A 19,230-nucleotide genomic window follows, 5' to 3' on the forward strand; every position below is an offset into this window, starting at 1 on the left:
CACACACACTCCCTCACTCGCACACACACTCCCTCACTCGCACACACACTCCCTCACTCGCACACACACTCCCTCACTCGCACACACACTCCCTCACTCGCACACACACTCCCTCACTCGCACACACACTCCCTCACTCGCACACACACTCCCTCACTCGCACACACACTCCCTCACTCGCACACACACTCCCTCACTCGCACACACACTCCCTCACTCGCACACACACTCCCTCACTCGCACACACACTCCCTCACTCGCACACACACTCCCTCACTCGCACACACACTCCCTCACTCACACACACACTCCCTCTCTCCTACCTTTTCCCGCTGCTTTACTATACTCAAGTGCACCAGGCGAAGAGATCTCGCTTGGTCTTGCCAAGTCCTTCCCCGTCGTGCTTGCTAGCCGCACTCGGCTAAATCTTTGACTAGGGGGAGGACAACAGAAGACTAAAAGGGGGTTGCAATCCAGACCCAGATCCCCTCTCCCAACCCGCTACCACACCCCAAAACCCCACGGAAAACTGACTCAAGTCAGCAATCAGCTACTCGAATGTCCTGAGCAGCATATCCGCCCTGCTTCTGCCATATCCCGCCCTGCAAAAAGCCTTTTGTGCAGCACTTTTTCCAGAGTCTTCTGTTAGTCCATATACTCCGCATCCGACACATCACATTTGATCCGATTTCCCGCCTCTCTGTGGTCTCCACCGTCCGTGCGGCTGGCAAGACCGCCAGCACTGTGCGAACACCAACAGCGGCTGACTGTGCGACCACCCCCAACCCCGCCAGATGCTTACCATCGGTGAAGAGGGGAGCCGCGGCAGCCGGTTTTGGCGATGAGGAGCCGGTCGAGTCCAGGGAGCCGGCGGCAGGCGGTGGGGGTTGGCTCCGGGCTTCCGGCGGTGAGGTGGGGGATGGCGCCGAGGCCGGGAGGTCCTGGGCGGCGAGTGCCGGCTTGGGAGAGCGGGGGTGGTACGGCCGATTCACACCTGAAGCCAGAGGCAAAGGGACACGTGTCAGGACGGGGAGAAGAGCAGGTGGCCGAACAACAGCGCTGAGGGAGCGCCGCACTGTGGGAGGGTCGGTGCTGAGGGAGCGCCGCACTGTGGGAGGGTCGGTGCTGAGGGAGTGCCGCACTGTGGGAGGGTCAGTGCTGAGGGAGCGCCGCACTGTGGGAGGGTCAGTGCTGAGGGAGCGCCGCACTGTGGGAGGGTCGGTGCTGAGGGAGCGCCGCACAGTGGGAGGGTCGGTGCTGAGGGAGCGCCGCACTGTGGGAGGGTCGGTGCTGAGGGAGCGCCGCACTGTGGGAGGGTCGGTGCTGAGGGAGCGCCGCACTGTGGGAGGGTCAGTGCTGAGGCAGCGCCGCACTGTGGGAGGGTCAGTGCTGAGGGAGCGCCGCACTGCGGGAGGGTCGGTGCTGAGGGAGCGCCGCACTGTGGGAGGGTCGGTGCTGAGGGAGTGCCGCACTGTGGGAGGGTCAGTGCTGAGGGAGCGCCGCACTGTGGGAGGGTCGGTGCTGAGGGAGCGCCGCACTGTGGGAGGGTCAGTGCTGAGGGAGCGCCGCACTGTGGGAGGGTCGGTGCTGAGGGAGCGCCGCACTGTGGGAGGGTCGGTGCTGAGGGAGCGCCGCACTGTGGGAGGGTCAGTGCTGAGGCAGCGCCGCACTGTGGGAGGGTCAGTGCTGAGGGAGCGCCGCACTGCGGGGAGGGTCGGTGCTGAGGGAGCGCCGCACTGTGGGAGGGTCGGTGCTGAGGGAGTGCCGCACTGTGGGAGGGTCAGTGCTGAGGGAGCGCCGCACTGTGGGAGGGTCGGTGCTGAGGGAGCGCCGCACCGTGGGAGGGTCAGTGCTGAGGGAGCACCGCACTGTGGGAGGGTCAGTGCTGAGGGAGCACCGCACTGTGGGAGGGTCAGTGCTGAGGGAGCGCCGCACTGTGGGAGGGTCGGTGCTGAGGGAGCGCCGCACAGTGGGAGGGTCGGTGCTGAGGGAGCGCCGCACTGTGGGAGGGTCGGTGCTGAGGGAGCGCCGCACTGTGGGAGGGTCGGTGCTGAGGGAGCGCCGCACTGTGGGAGGGTCAGTGCTGAGGCAGCGCCGCACTGTGGGAGGGTCAGTGCTGAGGGAGCGCCGCACTGCGGGAGGGTCGGTGCTGAGGGAGCGCCGCACTGTGGGAGGGTCAGTGCTGAGGGAGCGCCGCACTGTGGGAGGGTCAGTGCTGAGGGAGCGCCGCACTGTGGGAGGGTCAGTGCTGAGGGAGCGCCGCACTGTGGGAGGGTCGGTGCTGAGGGAGCGCCGCACTGTGGGAGGGTCGGTGCTGAGGGAGTGCCGCACTGTGGGAGGGTTGGTGCTGAGGGAGCGCCGCACTGTGGGAGGGTCAGTGCTGAGGGAGCACCGCACTGTGGGAGGGTCGGTGCTGAGGGAGCGCCGCACTGTGGGAGGGTTAGTGCTGAGGGAGCGCCGCACTGTGGGAGCGTCAGTGCTGAGGGAGCGCCGCACTGTGGGAGGGTCGGTGCTGAGGGAGCGCCGCACTGTGGGAGGGTCGGTGCTGAGGGAGCGCCGCACTATGGGAGGGTCGGTGCTGAGGGAGTGCCGCACTGTGGGAGGGTCGGTGCTGAGGGAGTGCCACACTGTGGGAGGGTTGGTGCTGAGGGAGTGCCACACTGTGGGAGGGTCGGTGCTGAGGGAGCGCCGCACTGTGGGAGGGTCAGTGCTGAGGGAGCACCGCACTGTGGGAGGGTCGGTGCTGAGGGAGCGCCGCACTGTGGGAGGGTCAGTGCTGAGGGAGTGCCGCACTGTGGGAGGGTCAGTGCTGAGGGAGCGCCGCACTGTGGGAGGGTCAGTGCTGAGGGAGCGCCGCACTGTGGGAGGGTCAGTGCTGAGGGAGCGCCGCACTGTGGGAGGGTCGGTGCTGAGGGAGCGCCGCACTGTGTGGGAGGGTCAGTGCTGAGGGAGCGCCGCACTGTGGGAGGGTCAGTGCTGAGGGAGCGCCGCACTGTGGGAGGGTCAGTGCTGAGGGAGCGCCGCACTGTGGGAGGGTCAGTGCTGAGGGGGGCCGCACTGTGGGAGGGTCAGTGCTGAGGGAGCGCCGCACTGTGGGAGGGTCGGTGCTGAGGGAGCGCCGCACTGTGGGAGGGTCGGTGCTGAGGGAGCGCCGCACTGTGGGAGAGTCGGTGCTGAGGGAGCGCCGCACTGTGGGAGGGTCGGTGCTGAGGGAGCGCCGCACTGTGGGAGGGTCGGTGCTGAGGGAGCGCCGCACTGTGGGAGGGTCGGTGCTGAGGGAGCGCCGCACTGTGGGAGGGTCGGTGCTGAGGGAGCGCCGCACTGTGGGAGGGTCGGTGCTGAGGGAGCGCCGCACTGTGGGAGGGTCGGTGCTGAGGGAGCGCCGCACTGTGGGAGGGTCAGTGCTGAGGGAGCGCCGCACTGTGGGAGGGTCAGTGGGTTTGATACGAGTTAGACAGGATGCAGATTCGGAGGAACAGTGAACAAACTGACCTGCGGCAGGTGAATGTGTCGACACCTCCGAGATCGGACCCCCTCGTCCCATCAACGGCTTCCCGCCTCGGGTCGGCCGCTGAGACTTGGGGGACATTCGGGACGCACCTAATGCAGCAGGAAATACAGATCAGATCAGTACAGATACAGTCAGTAACACAGGGTGCTGGGGGAGAGGGGTTACTGAGTGACAGTATGAGGGAGCTGGATTAACATCAGTACAGATACAGTCAGTAACACAGGGTGCTGGGGGGAGAGGGGTTACTGAGTGACAGTGTGAGGGAGCTGGATTAACATCAGTACAGATACAGTCAGTAACACAGGGTGCTGGGGGAGAGGGGTTACTGAGTGACAGTGTGAGGGAGCTGGATTAACATCAGTACAGATACAGTCAGTAACACAGGGTGCTGGGGGAGAGGGGTTACTGAGTGACAGTGTGAGGGAGCTGGGTTAACATCAGTACAGATACAGTCAGTAACACAGGGTGCTGGGGGGAGAGGGGTTACTGAGTGACAGTGTGAGGGAGCTGGATTAACATCAGTACAGATACAGTCAGTAACACAGGGTGCTGGGGGAGAGGGGTTACTGAGTGACAGTGTGAGGGAGCTGGAGTAACATCAGTACAGATACAGTCAGTAACACAGGGTGCTGGGGGAGAGGGTTACTGAGTGACAGTGTGAGGGAGCTGGATTAACATCAGTACAGATACAGTCAGTAACACAGGGTGCTGGGGGGAGAGGGGTTACTGAGTGACAGTGTGAGGGAGCTGGATTAACATCAGTCCAGATACTGTCAGTAACACAGGGTGCTGGGGGAGAGGGGTTACTGTGTGAGGGAGCTGGATTAACATCAGTACAGATACAGTCAGTAACACAGGGTGCTGGGGGAGAGGGGTTACTGTGTGAGGGAGCTGGATTAACATCAATACAGATACAGTCAGTAACACAGGGTGCTGGGGGAGAGGGGTTACTGTGTGAGGGAGCTGGATTAACATCAGTCCAGATACAGTCAGTAACACAGGGTGCTGGGGGAGAGGGGTTACTGAGTGAAGTGTGAGGGAGCTGGATTAACATCAGTACAGATACAGTCAGTAACACAGGGTGCTGGGGGGAGAGGGGTTCCTGAGTGACAGTGTGAGGGAGCTGGATTAACATCATTACAGATACCGTCAGTAACACAGGGTGCTGGGGGAGAGGGGTTACTGAGTGAAGTGTGAGGGAGCTGGATTAACATCAGTACAGATACAGTCAGTAACACAGGGTGCTGGGGGGAGAGGGGTTACTGAGTGACAGTGTGAGGGAGCTGGATTAACATCAGTACAGATACAGTCAGTAACACAGGGTGCTGGGGGGAGAGGGGTTACTGAGTGACAGTGTGAGGGAGCTGGATTAACATCAGTACAGATACAGTCAGTAACACAGGGTGCTGGGGGAGAGGGGTTACTGAGTGAGGGAGCTGCATTAACATCGGTACAGATACCGTCAGTAACACAGGGTGCTGGGGGAGAGGGGTTACTGAGTGACAGTGTGAGGGAGCTGGATTAACATCAGTACAGATACAGTCAGTAACACAGGGTGCTGGGGGGAGAGGGGTTACTGAGTGACAGTGTGAGGGAGCTGGATTAACATCAGTACAGATACAGTCAGTAACACAGGGTGCTGGGGGGAGAGGGGTTACTGAGTGACAGTGTGAGGGAGCTGGATTAACATCAGTACAGATACAGTCAGTAACACAGGGTGCTGGGGGAGAGGGGTTACTGAGTGACAGTGTGAGGGAGCTGGATTAACATCAGTACAGATACAGTCAGTAACACAGGGTGCTGGGGGGAGAGGGGTTACTGAGTGACAGTGTGAGGGAGCTGGATTAACATCAGTACAGATACAGTCAGTAACACAGGGTGCTGGGGGGAGAGGGGTTACTGAGTGACAGTGTGAGGGAGCTGGATTAACATCAGTACAGATACAGTCAGTAACACAGGGTGCTGGGGGAGAGGGGTTACTGAGTGACAGTGTGAGGGAGCTGGATTAACATCAGTACAGATACAGTCAGTAACACAGGGTGCTGGGGGAGAGGGGTTACTGAGTGACAGTGTGAGGGAGCTGGATTAACATCAGTACAGATACAGTCAGTAACACAGGGTGCTGGGGGAGAGGGGTTACTGAGTGACAGTGTGAGGGAGCTGGATTAACATCAGTACAGATACAGTCAGTAACACAGGGTGCTGGGGGAGAGGGGTTACTGAGTGACAGTGTGAGGGAGCTGGATTAACATCAGTACAGATACAGTCAGTAACACAGGGTGCTGGGGGAGAGGGGTTACTGAGTGACAGTGTGAGGGAGCAGGATTAACATCAGTACAGATACAGTCAGTAACACAGGGTGCTGGGGGAGAGGGGTTACTGAGTGACAGTGTGAGGGAGCTGGATTAACATCAGTACAGATACAGTCAGTAACACAGGGTGCTGGGGGAGAGGGGTTACTGAGTGACAGTGTGAGGGAGCTGGATTAACATCAGTACAGATACAGTTAGTAACACAGGGTGCTGGGGGAGAGGGGTTACTGAGTGACAGTGTGAGGGAGCTGGATTAACATCAGTACAGATACAGTCAGTAACACAGGGTGCTGGGGGAGAGGGGTTACTGAGTGAGGGAGCTGGATTAACATCAGTACAGATACAGTCAGTAACACAGGGTGCTGGGGGGAGAGGGGTGACTGAGTGACAGTGTGAGGGAGCTGGATTAACATCAGTACAGATACAGTCAGTAACACAGGGTGCTGGGGGAGAGGGGTTACTGAGTGACAGTGTGAGGGAGCTGGATTAACATCAGTACAGATACAGTCAGTAACACAGGGTGCTGGGGGAGAGGGGTTACTGAGTGACAGTGTGAGGGAGCTGGATTAACATCAGTACAGATACAGTTAGTAACACAGGGTGCTGGGGGAGAGGGGTTACTGAGTGACAGTGTGAGGGAGCTGGATTAACATCAGTACAGATACAGTCAGTAACACAGGGTGCTGGGGGAGAGGGGTTACTGAGTGAGGGAGCTGGATTAACATCAGTACAGATACAGTCAGTAACACAGGGTGCTGGGGGGAGAGGGGTGACTGAGTGACAGTGTGAGGGAGCTGGATTAACATCAGTACAGATACCGTCAGTAACACAGGGTGCTGGGGGAGAGGGGTTACTGAGTGAGGGAGCTGGATTAACATCAGTACAGATACAGTCAGTAACACAGGGTGCTGGGGGAGAGGGGTTACTGAGTGACAGTGTGAGGGAGCTGGATTAACATCAGTCCAGATACAGCCAGTAACACAGGGTGCTGGGGGAGAGGGGTTACTGAGGGTGGGAGCTGGATTAACATCAGTACAGATACCGTCAGTAACACAGGGTGCTGGGGGAGAGGGGTTACTGAGTGACAGTGTGAGGGAGCTGGATTAACATCAGTACAGATACAGTCAGTAACACAGGGTGCTGGGGGGAGAGGGGTTACTGAGTGACAGTGTGAGGGAGCTGGATTAACATCAGTACAGATACAGTCAGTAACACAGGGTGCTGGGGGAGAGGGGTTACCGAGTGACAGTGTGAGGGAGCTGGATTAACATCAGTACAGATACAGTCAGTAACACAGGGCGCTGGGGAGAGGGGTTACTGAGTGACAGTGTGAGGGAGCTGGATTAACATCAGTACAGATACAGTCAGTAACACAGGGTGCTGGGGGAGAGGGGTTACTGAGTGACAGTGTGAGGGAGCTGGATTAACATCAGTACAGATACAGTCAGTAACACAGGGTGCTGGGGGAGAGGGGTTACCGAGTGACAGTGTGAGGGAGCTGGATTAACATCAGTACAGATACAGTCAGTAACACAGGGCGCTGGGGAGAGGGGTTACTGAGTGACAGAGTGAGGGAGCTGGATTAACATCAGTAGAGATACAGTCAGTAACACAGGATGCTGGGGGAGAGGGGTTACTGAGTGACAGTGTGAGGGAGCAGGATTAACATCAGTACAGATACAGTCAGTAACACAGGGTGCTGGGGGGAGTGGGGTTACAGAGTGACAGTGTGAGGGAGCTGGATTAACATCAGTGCAGATACAGTCAGTAACACAGGGTGCTGGGGGGAGAGGGGTTACTGAGTGACAGTGTGAGGAAGCTGGGTTAACATCAGTACAGATACAGTCAGTAACACAGGGTGCTGGGGGAGAGGGGTTACTGAGTGACAGTGTGAGGGAGCTGGATTAACATCAGTACAGATACAGTCAGTAACACAGGGTGCTGGGGGAGAGGGGTTACTGAGTGACAGTGTGAGGGAGCTGGATTAACATCAGTACAGATACAGTCAGTAACACAGGGTGCTGGGGGAGAGGGGTTACTGAGTGACAGTGTGAGGGAGCTGGATTAACATCAGTACAGATACAGTCAGTAATACAGGGTGCTGGGGGAGAGAGGGGTTACTGAGTGACAGTGTGAGGGAGCTGGATTAACATCAGTACAGATACAGTCAGTAATACAGGGTGCTGGGGGGAGTGGGGTTACTGAGTGACAGTGTGAGGGAGCTGGATTAACATCAGTACAGATACAGTCAGTAATACAGGGTGCTGGGGGAGAGGGGTTACTGAGTGACAGTGTGAGGGAGCTGGATTAACATCAGTACAGATACAGTCAGTAACACAGGGTGCTGGGGGAGAGGGGTTACTGAGTGACAGTGTGAGGGAGCTGGATTAACATCAGTACAGATACAGTCAGTAACACAGGGTGCTGGGGGGAGAGGGGTTACTGAGTGACAGTGTGAGGGAGCTGGATTAACATCAGTACAGATACAGTCAGTAACACAGGGTGCTGGGGAGAGGGGTTACTGAGTGACAGTGTGAGGGAGCTGGATTAACATCAGTACAGATACAGTCAGTAATACAGGGTGCTGGGGGGAGAGGGGTTACTGAGTGACAGTGTGAGGGAGCTGGATTAACATCAGTACAGATACAGTCAGTAACACAGGGTGCTGGGGGGAGAGGGGTTACTGAGTGACAGTGTGAGGGAGCTGGATTAACATCAGTACAGATACAGTCAGTAACATAGGGTGCTGGGGGAGAGGGGTTACTGAGTGACAGTGCGAGGGAGCTGGATTAACATCAGTACAGATACAGTCAGTAACACAGGGTGCTGGGGGAGAGGGGTTACTGAGTGACAGTGTGAGGGAGCTGGACTAACATCAGTACAGATACAGTCAGTAACACAGGGTGCTGGGGGAGAGGGGTTACTGAGTGACAGTGTGAGGGAGCTGGATTAACATCAGTTCAGATAGTCAGTAACACAGGGTGCTGGGGGGAGAGGGGTTACTGAGTGACAGTGTGAGGGAGCTGGATTAACATCAGTACAGATACAGTCAGTAACACAGGGTGCTGGGGGGAGAGGGGTTACTGAGTGACAGTGTGAGGGAGCTGGATTAACATCAGTACAGATAGTCAGTAACACAGGGTGCTGGGGGAGAGGGGTTACTGAGTGACAGTGTGAGGGAGCTGGATTAACATCAGTACAGATACAGTCAGTAACACAGGGTGCTGGGGGGAGAGGGGTTACTGAGTGACAGTGTGAGGGAGCTGGATTAACATCAGTACAGATACAGTCAGTAACACAGGGTGCTGGGGGAGAGAGGGTTACTGAGTGACAGTGTGAGGGAGCTGGATTAACATCAGTACAGATACAGTCAGTAACACAGGGTGCTGGGGGGAGAGGGGTTACTGAGTGACAGTGTGAGGGAGCTGGATTAACATCAGTACAGATACAGTCAGTAACACAGGGTGCTGGGGGGAGAGGGGTTACCGAGTGACAGTGTGAGGGAGCTGGATTAACATCAGTACAGATACAGTCAGTAACACAGGGTGCTGGGGGAGAGGGGTTACTGAGTGACAGTGTGAGGGAGCTGGATTAACATCAGTACAGATACAGTCAGTAACACAGGGTGCTGGGGGAGAGGGGTTACTGAGTGACAGTGCGAGGGAGCTGGATTAACATCAGTACAGATACAGTCAGTAACACAGGGTGCTGGGGGAGAGGGGTTACTGAGTGACAGTGTGAGGGAGCTGGGTTAACATCAGTACAGATACAGTCAGTAATACAGGGTGCTGGGGGAGAGGGGTTACTGAGTGACAGTGTGAGGGAGCTGGATTAACATCAGTACAGATACAGTCAGTAACACAGGGTGCTGGGGGGAGACGGGTTACTGAGTGACAGTGTGAGGGAGCTGGATTAACATCAGTACAGATACAGTCAGTAACACAGGGTGCTGGGGGGAGAGGGGTTACTGAGTGACAGTGTGAGGGAGCTGGATTAACATCAGTACAGATACAGTCAGTAACACAGGGTGCTGGGGGAGAGGGGTTACTGAGTGACAGTGTGAGGGAGCTGGATTAACATCAGTACAGATACAGTCAGTAACACAGGGTGCTGGGGGGAGAGGGGTTACTGTATAGTTTGTGTCAGGGATTTATTCGCTGGAGGTTGTTGCTGGGGGGTCAAACACTTCACAAACACTTATTTTCACAGATTATCAGGCGAGGTAACTCCTCCTGTTTGGTGTTAATTCTCGGCGGAGCTGGAAGCAACCTCCGCTTTGTAACAGTGCGGTAAACCAGCAGTCCATTCAAGTCAATCCTTTCATTGAGTCGTAGAGGTTTCCAGCATGGAAACAGGCCCTTCGGCCCAACTTGTCCATGCTGTCCCTTTCTTTTTAAACCCCTAAACTAATCCCAATTGCCCGCATTTGGCCCATATCCCTCTATACCCATCGTACCCATGTAACTATCAAACGCTTTTTAAAAGACAAAATTGTACCCGCCTCTCGTACGACCTCTCGTTCCAGACACTCACCACCCTCTGCGTTAAAAAATTGCCCCTCTGGACACTTTTGTATCTCTCCCCTCTCACCTTAAATCTATAGTTTTAGACTCCCCTACCTTTGGGGAAAAGATGTTGACTATCGAGCTGATCTGTGCCCTCATTATTTTATAGACCTCTATAAGATCACCCCTCAGCCTCCTACGCTCCAGAGAAACAAGTCCCAGTCTATCCAGCCTCTCCTTTTCACTCAATCCATCAAGTCCCAGTAGCATCCGAGTAAATCTTCTCTGCACTCTTTCTAGTTTAATAATATCCTTTCTATAATAGGGTGACCAGAACCGTACACAGTATTCCAAGTGTGGCCTTACCAATGTCTTGTACAACTTCAACAAGACGTCCCAACTCCTGTATTCAATGTTCTGACCGATGAAACCAAGCGTGCCGAATGCCTTCTTCACCACTCTGTCCACCTGTGACTCCACTTTGAAGGAGCTTTGCACGGCACGGTGGCACAGCGGGTTAGCGCTGCTGCCTCACAGCGCCAGGGACCCCCGGGTTCGATTCCCGATCTCGGGTCACTGTCTGTGTGGAGTCTGCGCGTTCTCCCCGTGTCTGCGTGGGTTTCCTCCGGGTGCTCCGGTTTCCTCCCACACTCCAAAGACGTGCGGGTGAGGGGGGATTGGCCGCGCTAAATTGCCCCCCCGAGTGTCAGGGGGACCAGCAGGGTAAATACGTGGGGATATGGGCCTGGGTGGGATCGTGGTCGGTGCAGACTCGATGGGCCGAATGGCCTCCCTCTGCACTGGAGGGATTCTATTTACCCCTCGATCTCTTTGTTCTGTAACTCTCCCCAACGCCCTACCATGAACTGAGTAAGTCCTGCCCTGGTTCAATCTATCAAAATGCATCACCTCGCATTGATCTTAATTAACTTGTCAAGAAGGCATACGGCATGCTTGCCTTCATCGGCCGGGGCATTGAGTTTAAAAATTGGCAAGTCATGTTGCAGCTTTATGGAACCTTAGTTAGGCCGCACTTGGAATATAGTGTTCAATTCTGGTCGCCACACTACCAGAAGGATGTGGAGGCTTTGGAGAGGGGTACAGAAAAGATTTACCAGGATGTTGCCTGGTATGGAGGGCATTAGCTATGAGGAGAGGTTGGAGAAACTTGGTTTGTTCTCACTGGAGGTTGAGGGGAGACCTGATAGAAGTCTACAAGATTATGAGGGACAGAGTGGATAGTCAGAAGCTTTTTCCCCCAGGGTGGAAGAGTCAATTACTCGGGGGGCACAGGTTTAAGGGGCGAGGGGCAAGGTTTTAAGGAGATGTTCGAGGCAGGTTTTTTACACAGAGGGTGGTGGGTGCGTGGAACTCGCTGCCGGGGGAGGGAGTGGAAGCGGATACGGTCGTGAGTTTTAAGGGGCGTCTGGACAAATCCATGAATAGGATGGGAATAGAGGGATACGGTCCCCGGAAGGGTAGGGGGTTTTAGTTCAGTCGGGGGCAGCATGGTCGGTGCAGGAGGGGCCGAAGGGCCTGTGCCTGTGCTGGAATTTTCTTTGTTCTTTGTTCTAAACTCCATCTGCCATTCGTCAGCCCACTGGCCCAATTGATCAAGATCCCGTTGCAATCGGAGATAACCTTCTTCACTGTCCACTGTGCCACCGATCTTGGTGTCACCTGCAAACTTACTAATCATGCCTCCTATTGAGTCACAGAGGTTTACAGCATGGAAACAGGCCCTTCGGCCCAACTTGTCCATGCCGCCCTTTTTTTTTAAACCCCTAAGCTAGTCCCAATTGCCCGCGTTTGCCCCATATCCCTCTCTACCCATCTTACCCATGTAACTATCTAAACGCTTTTCAAAAGACAAAATTGTACCCACCTCTACTACTGCCTCTCGTTCCAGACACTCACCACCCTCTGTGTGAAAAAATTGCCCCTCTGGACCCTTTTGTATCTCTCCCCTCTCACCTTAAACCTATGCCCTCTCGTTTTAGACTCCCCTACCTTTGGGGAAAAGATATTGACTATCGAGCTGATCTGTGCCCCTCATTATTTTATAGACCTCTATAAGATCACCCCTCAGCCTCCTACGCTCCAGAGAAAAAAGTCCCAGTCTATCCAGCCTCTCCTTATAACTCAATCCAGCAAGTCCCGGGAGCATCCAAGTAAATCTTTTCCGCACTCTTTCAAGTTTAATAATATCCTTTCTATAATAGGGTGACCAGAACTGTACACAGTATTCCAAGTGTGGCCTTACCAATGTCTTGTACAACTTCAACAAGACGTCCCAACTCCTGTATTCAATGTTCTGACCGATGAAACCAAGCATGCCGAATGCCTTCTTCACCACTCTGTCCACCTGTGACTCCACTTTCAAGGAGCTATGAACCTGTCCCCCTAGATCTCTTTGTTCTGTAACTCTCCCCAACGCCCAACCATTAACTGAGTAAGTCCTGCCCTGGTTCGATCGACCAAAATGCATCACCTCGCATTTGTCTAAATTAAACTCCATCTGCCATTCGTCAGCCCACTGGCCCAATTGATCAAGATCCCGTTGCAATCGGAGATAACTTTCTTCACTGTCCACGATGCCACCAATCTTGGTGTCATCTGCAAACTTACTAACCGTGCCTCCTATATTCTCATCCAAATCATTAATACAAATGACAAATAACAGTGGGCCCAGCACTGATCCCTGAGGCACACCGCTGGTCACAGGCCTCCAGTTTGAAAAACAACCCTCTCCAACCACCCTCTGGCTTCTGTCAAGAAGCCAATTTTGTATCCATTTCGATACCTCACCCTGGATCCCGTGAGATTTAACCCCATGCAACAACCTACCCTGCGGGTTTTGGGTTAGCAGATGAAGGGTCATTGAGTAAAGCAGTGTTTCGCAATTCCCTGAGGTATCTGTCATGTATTGGTCTGACAGGCTAATGTGAAATGAAATCAGGTCTACACTAATTAGAAGGAGTACCTCCAATATCGGAAAGGTATGGTTGTAATGGACAAAGGAAATTCCAGCACAGGGACAGGCCCTTCGGCCCCTCCAAGCCTGCACCGACCATGCTGCCCCCGACTGAACTAAAACCCCTTCCGGGGACCGTATCCCTCCATTCCCATCCTATTCATGGATTTGTCCAGACGCCCCTTAAAACTCACGACCGTATCCGCTTCCACTCCCTCCCCTGAGTTCCAGGCACCCACCACCCTCTGTGTAAAACATCTGCCTCGTACATCTCCTTTAAACCTTGCCCCTCGCACCTTAAACCTGTGCCCCCCCCCCCCGAGTAATTGCATCGAGTAATTTATCTAAATTAAACTCCGTCTGCCATTCGTCAGCCCACTGGCCCAATCGATCGAGATCCCATTGCAATTGGGGATAACCTTCTTCACTGTCCAATCTTGGTGTCATCTGCAAACTTACTAACCACGGAAAGAATCATAGAAACCCTACAGTGCAGAAGGAGGCCATTCGGCCCATCGAGTCTGCACCGACCACAATCCCACCCAGGCCCTCCCCCCACATATTTTACCCGCTAATCCCTCTAACCGACGCATCTCAGGACTCGAAGGGGCAATTTTTAACCTGGCCAATCAACCTAACCCGCACATCTTTGGACTGTGGGGGGAAACCGGAGCACCCGGAGGAAACCCACGCAGACACGAGGAGAATGTGCAAACTCCACACAGACAGTGACCCGAGCCGGGAATCGAACCCGGGACCCTGGAGCTGTGAAGCAGCAGTGCCAACCCACCGTGCCACCCCATGCCTCCTAAATTCTTGTTTAATAAGTGCTTCAATCTTTTGCCTTACATTTGACCGGCGGATCTGTAACTCTGTCCATCCACGTCTCTACTGCCCTGTGCTAACAAGTCACTAACACAGGAGGGCGGAGAGATCTGACGTTCGACCTGATACAATTCCCTCTCCTGAATTCACAAGCTTCCGCTCACCAATGACCGTGACGACAGGGGGGAAAACAGGGCTGCACACTCACCTCCGTTGATGACCCGCTGTTCGGACGACGGGTTGGAGTTCGCCTCCGGGTGGTGGAGTCCCCCTCGGGGCGGGAGGGACCCCGAGCCCACCCGGCCACCTCGAGCCACGCTGGACCTCAATCCTCCTCCGCCGCGGGTCACCCCCTCCCGACTGCGTTGGGGCAAGGGGATGTATTTGCCTTCCCTGGGTGGGGGTGGGGGGGAAAAGACGGGGGTACGGGGTGAGCGCCGGCACAATGCAGGAGGTCACGCGCGATGAGTCACGACGACGCAGCCAGCGGGAGCCCAGCATGCATGTCACCGGGCGAGGGACCCGGGAGGCCTCAGATTCCCCTCCGGAAACACAATTTCAGACCCCCCCCCCCCGCCCCCCCACACACAACACAACACAAGTTGGACGAATTTACAGAAAAAAAACGACAGGGGGAAAAAAATATATACCGGCACTAATCCTAGTAATAATGACCACGAAACCACGGTACTGTCGTAAAAACCCATCTGGTTCACCGACATTCCGAGGGAAGGAAATCTCCCGTCCTTACCTGGTCTGGCCGACACCTCACGAGCCCCAGAAAAACTGGTCGACTTTCAAGTGGCTCAAGGGGCAAGGCTGTCAGACCCCGCTGCCCGCGAGGGGGGAAGGGGGCAACAGTGCCAGCACCAATGCTCACACTCTGAGGAGGGGATGTCGAAACATACAAGATAGGAGCAGGAGGAGGCCATTCTGCCCTTCCAGTCCGCCCCGCCATTCACCACCATCATGGCTGATCATCCAACTCAACAGCCTGATCCTGCTTTCCCCCCATAACCTTTGACCCCGTTCCCCCCCCGAGCGCTCCATCCAGCCGCCTCTCCAATACAGTCAGTGTTTTGGCATCAACTCCTTCCTGTGGGAATGAGTTCCACAGGCTCACCGGGTGAAGGAATATCTCCTCACCTCCCGTCCTAAATGGTCTACCCCCCCAATCCTCAGACTGTGACCCCCCCTGGTTCTGGACTCCCCCCGACCATCGGGGACACCCTCCCTGCATCTACCCTGTCTGGTCCTGTTAGAATTTTATGAATCTCTGTGAGATTCCCCCCCCCATTCATTCCATAGAACCATAGAAAATTACAGCTCAGAAACAGGCCTTTTGACCCTTCTTGTCTGTGCCGAACCATTTTATGCCTAGTCCCACTGACCTGCACTTGGACCATATCCCTCCACACCCCTCTCATCCATCAACCCGTCCAAGTTTTTCTTAAATGTTAAAAGTGACCCCGCATTTACCACTTTATCCGGCAGCTCATTCCACACTCCCACCACTCTCTGCGTGAAGAAGCCCCCCCTAATATTCCCTTTAAACTTTTCTCCTTTCACCCTTAACCCATGCCCTCTAGTTTTTTTCTCCCCGAGCCTCAGCGGAAAAAGCCTGCTTGCATTCACTCTATCTATACCCATCAAAATCTTATACACCTCTATCAAATCTCCCCTCAATCTTCTACGCTCCAGGGAATAAAGTCCCAACCTATTCAATCTCTCTCTGTAACTCAGCTTCTCAAGTCCCGGCAACATCCTTGTGAACCTTCTCTGCACTCTTTCAACCTTATTTATATCCTTCCTGTAACTAGGTGACCAAAACTGTACACAATACTCCAAATTCGGCCTCACCAATGCCTTATATAACCTTACCATAACACTCCAACTTTTATACTCGATACTCCGATTTATAAAGGCCAATGTACCAAAGATTTGTCTGAACTCCAGCGGAAACAATCCTAACCCGGTCAATCTCTCCTCGTCCATCAGTCCCGCCGTCCCCGGAATCAGCCTGGTAAACCTTCGCCGCGCTCCCTCGAGAGCAAGAACATCCTTCCTCAGAAAAGGAGACCAAAACTGCGCACAATACTCCAGGTGTGGCCTCACCAAGACCCTGTATAATCGCAACAACACATCCCTGCTCCTGTACTCGAAACCTCTCGCAATGAAGGCCAACATACCACTAGCCTTCTTCACCGCCTGCTGCACCTGCATGCTAACCTTCAGCGACTGGTGCACAAGGACACCCAGGTCCCTCTGCACACTCCCCTCTCCCAATTTACACCCATTCAGGTCGTAATCTGCCTTCTTGTTTTTGCTTCCAAAGTGAATAACCTCACATTTATCCAAATTATACTGCATCTGCCATTGATTAGCCCACTCACCCAACCTGTCCAGATCATTCTGAAGGATCTCTGCATCCCCGTCACAGTTCACCCTCCCACCCAACTTGGTATCGTCTGCAAACTTTGAGATGTTACCTTTTGTTGCCTCATCCTTATCGTTAATATATCCGCTCGGTATGGCTCCTGCTCTGCCCAAGGCCGCAAGGAACGACACACAAGAGGCGGGGTGGAGGGGAAAGGAGTTGGGATGGAGGCTGCGCGAGAGGGAGCAAGGAGATAGGAACCAGAATCTGGCCCCTCGAGCCTGCTCTGCCATTCAATAAGATCATGGCTGATCTTTTCCTGGACTCGGCTCCACTTACCCGCCCGCTCACCTTAATTCCTTCACCGTTCCAAACTCTATCCATCCTTGCCTTAAAAACATTCAATGAGGGAGCCTCAACTGGGCAGGGAATTCCACAGATTCACAACCCTTTGTGTGAAGAAGTTCCTCCTCAACTCAGTCCTAAATCTGCTCCCCCTTATTTTGAGGCCATGCCCCCTAGTTCTAGTTTCACCCGCCAGTGGAAACAACTTGGGCGGCACGGTAGCGCAGTGGGTTAGCACTGCTGCTTCACAGCTCCAGGGACCCGGGTTCGATTCCCGGCTCGGGTCACTGTCTGTGCGGAGTCTGCACATTCTCCCCGTGTCTGCGTGGGTTTCCTCCGGGTGCTCCGGTTTCCTCCCACCGTCCGAAGATGTGCGGGTTAGGTTGATTGGCCAGGTTAAAAAATTGCCCCTTCGAGTCCTGAGATGTCTAGGTTAGAGGGATTAGTGGGTGGGATATGGGGATAGGGCCTGGGTGGGATTGTGGTCGGTGCAGACTCGATGGGCCGAAGGGCCTCTTTCTGCACTGTAGGGTATCTATCTATCTAACTTCCCTGCTTCTATCTTATCTATTCCCTTCATAATCCTATATGTTTCTATAAGATCTCCCCTCATTCTTCTGAATTCCAATGAGTATAGCCCCAGTCTACTCAGTCTCTGCTCATGAGCCAACCCTCTCAACTCCAGAATCAACCCAGTGAATCTCCTCTGCACCCCCTCCAGTGCCAGTATATCCTTTCTCAAGTAAGGAGACCAAAACTGTACACAGTACTCCAGGTGTGGCCTCACCAGCACCTTATACAGCTGCAACATAACCTCGCTGTCTTTAAACTCCATCCCTCTCGCGATGAGGGATAAAATCCAATTTTCCGCCTTCATTCCCTGCTGCACCTGCAAACCAACTCCTTGAGATTCCCGCACAAGGACGCCCAGGTCCCTCTGCACAGCAGCACGCTGCAATCTTTTAACCATTTAATGGCCCCCCTGTCCAGGAGGGGAGGGTTGGGGAGGGCATATTGTACCTGGAGTTGACATTGGGGCTGTCACGTTCGGAGGGGGGTCTCTGAACGGCGCTGAATCTCTCCTCCTCCGTGCGGCCGTCATCATTCTCCATGGAGATACGGACCCGGTACTGGGGGCTCGACTCGATCTCCTTGGCGAGCTGCGCCGCCCTGGCCTCCCGCTGCCGGAACTCGGCAGAGTTATCCTTCTCCAGCGGCGTCCTGGGGAGGGGAGAAGGTCAGTCCCTCAGGGCAACTCCACTCTCGATCCTAACCCCGTGCTGTACCTGTCCTGGGAGTGTTTGATGGGGGGACAGTGTAGAGGGAGCTTTACTCTGTATCTAACCCCGTGCTGTACCTGTCCTGGGAGTGTTTGATGGGGGACAGTGTAGAGGGAGCTTTACTCTGTATCTAACCCCGTGCTGTACCTGTCCTGGGAGTGTTTGATGGGGGACAGTGTAGAGGGAGCTTTACTCTGTATCTAACCCCGTGCTGTACCTGTCCTGGGAGTGTTTGATGGGGGACAGTGTAGAGGGAGCTTTACTCTGTATCTAACTCCGTGCTGTACCTGTCCTGGGAGTGTTTGATGGGGGGACAGTGTAGAGGGAGCTTTACTCTGTATCTAACCCCGTGCTGTACCTGTCCTGGGAGTGTTTGATGGGGGACAGTGTAGAGGGAGCTTTACTCTGTATCTAACCCCGTGCTGTACCTGTCCTGGGAGTGTTTGATGGGGACAGTGTAGAGGGAGCTTTACTCTGTATCTAACCCCATGCTGTACCTGTCCTGGGAGTGTTTGATGGGGGACAGTGTAGAGGGAGCTTTACTCTGTATCTAACCCCGTGCTGTACCTGTCCTGGGAGTGTTTGATGGGGACAGTGTAGAGGGAGCTTTACTCTGTATCTAACCCCGTGCTGTACCTGTCCTGGGAGTGTTTGATGGGGACAGTGTAGAGGGAGCTTTACTCTGTATCTAACCCCGTGCTGTACCTGTCCTGGGAGTGTTTGATGGGGGACAGTGTAGAGGGAGCTTTACTCTGTATCTAACCCCGTGCTGTACCTGTCCTGGGAGTGTTTGATGGGGGACAGTGTAGAGGGAGCTTTACTCTGTATCTAACCCCGTGCTGTACCTGTCCTGGGAGTGTTTGATGGGGGACAGAGTAGAGGGAGCTTTACTCTGTATCTAATCCCGTGCTGTACCTGTCCTGGGAGTGTTTGATGGGGGACAGTGTAGAGGGAGCTATACTCTGTATCCAACCCCGTGCTGTCCCTGTCCTGGGAGTGTTTGATGGGGACAGTGTAGAGGGAGCTTTACTCTGTATCAAACCCCGTGCTGTCCCTGTCCTGGGAGTGTTTGATGGGGGACAGTGTAGAGGGAGCTTTACT

At 54.6% G+C, this 19,230-nt stretch overlaps 1 protein-coding gene across 1 annotated transcript; it reads right to left on the reverse strand.

Annotated features, from left to right (window-relative positions):
- Positions 1–323: 323 nt before the first annotated feature.
- Positions 324–18,070, reverse strand: LOC144490983 (ataxin-2-like protein; the record flags this gene model as incomplete). Its single annotated transcript, XM_078208660.1, has 5 exons — positions 324–403; positions 787–994; positions 3,493–3,600; positions 14,336–14,520; positions 17,870–18,070. Coding segments are annotated over 5 exons (782 nt in total), but the record flags the coding sequence as incomplete, so codon positions are not given.
- Between the last annotated feature and the right edge of the window lie 1,160 nt (positions 18,071–19,230).

This window comes from Mustelus asterias, unplaced genomic scaffold, assembly GCF_964213995.1.
Source record: "Mustelus asterias unplaced genomic scaffold, sMusAst1.hap1.1 HAP1_SCAFFOLD_4162, whole genome shotgun sequence".
In the NCBI taxonomy this organism is placed as follows: Eukaryota; Metazoa; Chordata; class Chondrichthyes; order Carcharhiniformes; family Triakidae; genus Mustelus; species Mustelus asterias.